This window comes from Fopius arisanus, unplaced genomic scaffold (genome assembly GCF_000806365.1).
Source record: "Fopius arisanus strain USDA-PBARC FA_bdor unplaced genomic scaffold, ASM80636v1 scaffold00194, whole genome shotgun sequence".
Taxonomy (NCBI): domain Eukaryota; kingdom Metazoa; phylum Arthropoda; class Insecta; order Hymenoptera; family Braconidae; genus Fopius; species Fopius arisanus.
Genome location: NW_011887933.1, coordinates 111,028 through 117,286, shown reverse-complemented (window position 1 = coordinate 117,286; position 6,259 = coordinate 111,028). Strand labels below are relative to the sequence as shown.

At 36.7% G+C, this 6,259-nt stretch overlaps 1 protein-coding gene across 1 annotated transcript; it reads right to left on the bottom strand.

The window, feature by feature from the left end:
- Positions 1-1,742: 1,742 nt before the first annotated feature.
- On the bottom strand, positions 1,743-3,477 carry LOC105272504 (uncharacterized). Its single transcript, XM_011314665.1, has 2 exons — positions 3,110-3,477; positions 1,743-2,790 (listed from the first exon to the last, which is right to left on the bottom strand). The coding sequence occupies exons 1-2, from the start codon at positions 3,340-3,342 to the stop codon at positions 2,628-2,630; spliced, it is 396 nt and encodes a 131-aa protein (XP_011312967.1). The 5' UTR covers positions 3,343-3,477; the 3' UTR covers positions 1,743-2,627.
- Positions 3,478-6,259: the final 2,782 nt, after the last annotated feature.

Genomic DNA, 6,259 nt, shown 5'->3' with positions numbered 1-6,259 from the left:
TCATTAATCCCCCCAACGCGCCAAACGAGCAACACGAGGTTGATCGAATCCAATCTTTTGCGCAGCGGTTAGCTACTACGTTCGTTAGAAGCAACATGACGCATCACCAAATGAATAGTGTTCTTGCCACTCTTCGGACTCATTCTTGTTTTAAACAATTGCCTATTGATTGTCGCTCAATCCTCGAAACATCGCGAAATCCTGCTGAAGTTGTTAATGTAGCTGGAGGAGAGTATCTTCACCTAGGGCTTCGTGAAGAACTGATTTCTATTCTTCAAAAAACTCCCAATGACATGATTCCTGACTCGTTGCAAATGGATTTTAGTACAGATGAGGCTACATTAGATGCTCAACAAAAAATTCAAATGTAGTCAATTCAAATTAGAATCGCGAAAATTCCACGTTGTAAGCCAGAAATCGTTGGTGTTTGGCAAGGTTCTTCTAAACCGAATAATGTTCATGAATTCCTCGATCGTTTTATCAATGACTTTTTAGAAATGAATACACATGGAGGCATTATTCACAATTAAAAGTTATATCCTACTGAGATTCGATGTTTTATTGTTGATGCACCGGCTCGCGCGCTCATTTCAGCCCATCTCGATCACACTAGCGCACATCCCTGTACCAAATGTTGGATTAACCGCGACTCAATTCATCGGGGAGTCACGGCATTTCGTGGTGTCGCCCACAGACCTCGAACAGATAGAGAGTATGCTGACCGCATTGATTGCGAACACCATTCTGATATCGATAGTCTTCTTCTTCGTCTTCCCATGGGTCCCGTCACTCAAGTTTCTTTTCATTACATTCACTGTGTCTGCTTAGGTATCACCAAAAAAATGTTCTCTGTTCTCGTCAAGGGAATGTATGCATCAGATTTGAAGCTTCGACCTGATTCGATAGAAGCTCAGAATGATCGGCTGCGCGTAATGAAATTACATCGCCCGATAGACTTTGCCCATAAACCCTAAGATTTAATGCGTTTTTCAATGTTCACGGCTACGGAATTTCGTCAAATTCGATTTTACAATGGCCCAGTATTACTCAATGGAATGGTAGATGCATCTGTTCATCTGTTCATCATTTTCGAAGATTTAGTATTTATAATAATTATTTTCCAATATTTTTTATAGCGATCCAACAAATATTAATTGGTCACTATTTTAACAGGTTGCATTGTTCGTCCGTCTCGGGGAGGATAATCCGCAGGAATGTGCGAACGCTTACTTCCATACTGCATTCCACCCCGAGGAACTGCTATCGGAGGACATCCCGTGAAAGGGGATTCCCCGTGACGGCAATCTTCCGATCATGAAGTAGTCCCTCCACAGGAGCCGCTTCACTCGTGCTTGCCGTGGTAAGTACTTATGGTTTGACTCATAATGATTCAGATGTTCATACTATTTATTTTTCTTTCAGAGGCCATGCAGAGGAACAACAAATTTCTAGGGCCACAGGAAGACCAATTCTGCATCTGCATGCAGAGGTCCCTGAAGGCCCTGGAAAACCGCCGTCGTGGCAGACGCCCGCGACAGGATGCGGACAAGCAGCGAAATTTCATCGTCATAGTATGGATAATATTATTAAATTTAAATTTAAGGCCTGGATGGACTATCTATTGAACTTCATCTTTCGTTTAAATTTTATCGCTTATCTTAAAATACTACTAGAAAATAACAGATTATTAAAAAAATAATGAGAAAAAAGAGGAAAAATTTATTAAAGGGTGCTGAAGAGCGATATTGTTTCAAAAAGGATCTACGAAGTTTACTAAAAAATAATAAAAAAATACGCAGTTTACCATTCTTCTAACATTCTAGCATTCTTATAACATATCAATTATAGAGTTGTAAGTTATTTAATTGTTTAATTATCATTTTGAAATCTTCTGTAAAAATGTATTGTTCTGTAAACAAAATTATTTTTCATATATTTTGGTAATTTTTCATTATTTTTTTGATAATACAGACCAAGGGAAGGGGGGTTTGGTACGTATTTCATGGCGCGTACTGGTATAATCGTGGTATAGTACCTAATGCTGTACCATTATGGTACTAATTACTACTATACTGGTACACCGTACGCGTACCGTACCAGTAATATATTTATGCACAGCAGTGTCAATATAGGTACTTTCATAGAGGTACGCTATTAGTAGGTCAGCCGTACGGTGTACTGGCCTATGATGGTTGCCCATGCCTACTTAAGACAATGGATGACGACGAGAACGAGGGAGATAATACCTCATCTCTGTCATCCAGACATGTAACTAGCAGTTGCAAGAAGTCCAGTCTTAGATATGATGAGTTGTTTGACTAACTTGACATCAATGACACCACAAAAACAACGGAAACTAACCAAGAGATCACTCTCCTCAGCAAGTAGAGACTTGGAGAGAGCTTGGACGAAATCTGGAGAAACAGAGTGCGATTGGAAGTTGGTTATAGAATAGACCTCTGAGCTCCAGGCCTTTTGTCATACCCGAAAGTCGAAGTATCCAAGACCTGACTTCTTTAGTAACGAGTATACCGACCCAATTAGACCATTATGGTCTATTCTAATCCTTTTAGTTAATATACCATCACTTTACCATTACATAATTTTACAATTAAATGCGCGAGTGGTTAAGCAAACAGAGAATTCTTCTCAATGCTACACCAAGTGTTTGCAATCTCCTCCATAATCTCTGGTCCTGCGTCTGGAAAAGTTTTGTGAAAGCCACGCCGTGGAAAATACATCGCCTTTTCCCACATCTTGCCATGCATTCTCGGTTTTCCACGACTGGGCCTGAAGTTAAATCATTTCTGATAAATTAAATGCGTCGGAAAAATACATTTCAGGCTCTCTGAATTTTTTAGCAAAACATATTTTGATCATGCAGAGAAATTTTACTGGTGTGTTTAATAAACACATAATTAGTGATTCAAAATTAAATTCCCTCTGGTTTGTTTCTTTCACGAAACTAGAATTATTTAACATTATCAAACCACAATAGCTGAAGTTCTTTTTGGCATCATTTTGAGTAACGATTTATCATCAGGGTTAAATTATAGAAATCGAGTTTATATCTGATCAGTCGCTATATTTTCAAATGGACATAACCTACCCAAGAAAATTAGGCGTAGACTTGGCGAAAGTTTTGTATCTGAGCCCGTCCGCAACAAACAAAAATAACCGTTTTGCTGGAGGTTCTTTAACTGGAGGCACTGGACTCAAATTTCTCAATACCGGAGAATGAAAATTGGCGTCGAGAACTCCCCACAGGATGACCAAATGCATTGCAATCCCCCACACTCTGAAGAGGTACTCACTTTTATGTTTTTGTCGAATGACTGACATGTTTTAGGATTAATTAGTAATGTAATAAGCAGCACTTTGCCCACGGTGTCTTTCCAGAAATTCCTATAAACTCGTACTATTATCTTATGAAATCGTTAGCAGATGGTAGATACAATTTGGTGTTGTCCCTTCTAAAATAACTAACAACAATAAAATAATTGAGCCATACATAGAGAGATTATAGAGGAGTCCGCTGCCGCTTCAAAAGAGATGTAATACTTATCTCCCATAGCGGCGGCGCGTGAACTGAATCAAAGTCCATATCTGTGAATAAGGTAGAACCTGGACTCACAATGTCGATAATTTTCACGATGTCGATTATTTTTAAAGTAGAGCGCAAATAGCTCAAAGAGCTCACAGATGATGAAATTCCAGGCAATATAACTGAAGCATAAATCCTTATATATAACGGAATGCATGCAAAATCAAAATGGCGTCTGCGAAAGTATCGAATTGACGAAAGACGAACTCGAAGATAACGGAATCGTCGCCGTATACTTGGCACACTAATCAATGGGAATCATTAATTAACTTTTTAAATAATTTGGAAATAATTTGAGGAAATTTAGGGAGTAAATTTTATAATTTGGGGAGATCTCATTAATTAATTATTCATTTTTTTAAATTAAAGCATATAGTTAGCGAAAATTTCTTATTTTTTATTTTTGTAAATTGGGAATTACGTAGAATCATTAGGGAAATCGATTTCTGTAGATTTCATAATTTGGGGAATTGATAAAGAGTTGATAATTAATAAATTAAATAATTAAATCAAGTTCCAGCCCTGCGCGTGCGCGCGTTCACCCCCGTCCCTTCCTTCGTTATCAACACTCGTCTAAAAAAGTTGAATATTATTCATAGAATACTTGTTAACTAATTTTATAGAATATAAATCCAGCAGCAACCGAATAGGAATCAAAAAGCAAACTTCGATTACTAAGCTGTCGAAATAACGATAAATTGGTTTGTGATTTATTTTCAATTTTTATCGTTTTTCCTTGTAAAAACATTGTAGAGAAATGAAAAGTAGGGGAAAATTTCATTCAAAGAAAATACAGACAACGTCATTTCTTAAAGAGAACACTAGTCAATTAGAGTGGAAATGGTTCTTCCATTTCTCTGTTTTTTCTCGCCAAAAATCCAAAATAATATGATTTGTCAATTGAAAGGAAAACATTAAGGGTTGAAAGAAAACAATGGGAAACTGAATGAAACATACATTTTTCGTTTCATTTGATAATTATTAACTTCTTCGATTATTTAAAAAATGGAATTTTTTAAATAAAATTAAAAAGTAATGGAACGGAAGTGATTCTGTTTCACACGCTTATGATTTTTTAATAATTTGCTGTAATTAATTACAAAAGAATATTCGAAAACGTCAAAAATTTCTGAAACGAAATTTGAAATGATGTTTTTTTGTGCATCGATGAAATATAATTGGAAAACAACGATCTTTTTATGATAATAACACAGCAAGTAAATAACTGACAAAGAAGTTTGAAGTTCAAAGAAATGGAAAAAAATTGAGTGGAAATCAATATGAATAAGTGCATTATTAGATTTTCGATTTTTCAAAAACTTGAACCTTTTCCGTTCTCCCAGAAATCTTTTTCTTTCTTCCTGTGAATATTCAATTTTCTATTCTTCAAAACAATTTTTCATTTTCCAAATTTCCCTAAATTTCCCCAAATTATTTCCTAAGTACTTCGTACGTTAATTAATGATTTCCATCAATTAGTGCGCCCGATGACGACTGATGGAACGGCTATGCATGCGCGCACGCGCAGGGCTGGAAATTGATTTAATTATTTAATTTAGTAATCATCAACTCTTTATCAATTCCCCAAATTATGAAACCTGCAGAAATCGATTTCCCAAATAATTCTACGTAATTCCTAATTTAGAAAAATGAAAAAATAAGAAATTTACGCCAACTATACGGTTTAATTAGAAAAAATGAAGAATTAATTAACGAGATCTCCCCAAATTATGAAACCCGCTCCCTAAATTTCTCCAAATTATTTCGAAACTATTTGATAGGTTAATTAATGATTCACATTAATTAGTGCGCCAAGTATACGGCGGTGACGAAACGCGCCTGAAGATTTAGTATCTGTTGTCTCCTCGTGAGGAAAAATTGCAGTTTCGAAAAAGCGGATTTTTGCGAGAATAGCCCCCCGGGTATCGCTTCAGGTGTTGTGCACAGAGATTATAACAGAGATTATAGGGGAGATTGCTAACGCCAATGGCGAATCTTCAACCGCTAAATTGTCTGGCCGCCCGAGCCGAACTAATTTTGCGGGTGTACCTGTGAATCAAACAGGTCGCGAGGGCAAGAGTGTCGGTAATTTTCGGAGGGCGTGGGTACAGATAAGGCAGAGCGCGAGCCCGAGAGTGTCGATAATTCGGAAAGACCAGCAAACGCAAAAGTGTCGATAATTCGAGGAAATCGTAACCAAAGAAAACACCCAATATAGAGCGGAGTGGGGGTATGATGGAGAAACAATCGATGGACGGAATGCAAAAAATGAATTCACTTTTGTAAATTCGAAAAATTGCTCAACAAATTGGGGAAAAATTGTCTCGCAAATATATATTCAAACGATTCGGAATCGCTTGAAACGTCGAGATTTATAGGTGCCTCGAAACTTTTTTTTTAAACGATAGCTTTTTTGTTAACAAATTGTAAAAGGTTTTGACAAATTCGGGAAAAATTGTCTAGCAAATGTATACTCAAACGATTGAGAATTGTGTGAAACGTAGAGATTTATGGGTCTCTCGAAACTTTTTTTTTAAACGATATCTTTTTTGTTAACAACTTCAAAAATGATTAAACAAATTGGGGAAAAATTGTCTCGCAAATGTATACTCAAACGATTGAGAATCGTCTGAAACGTGGAGATTTATGGGTCCC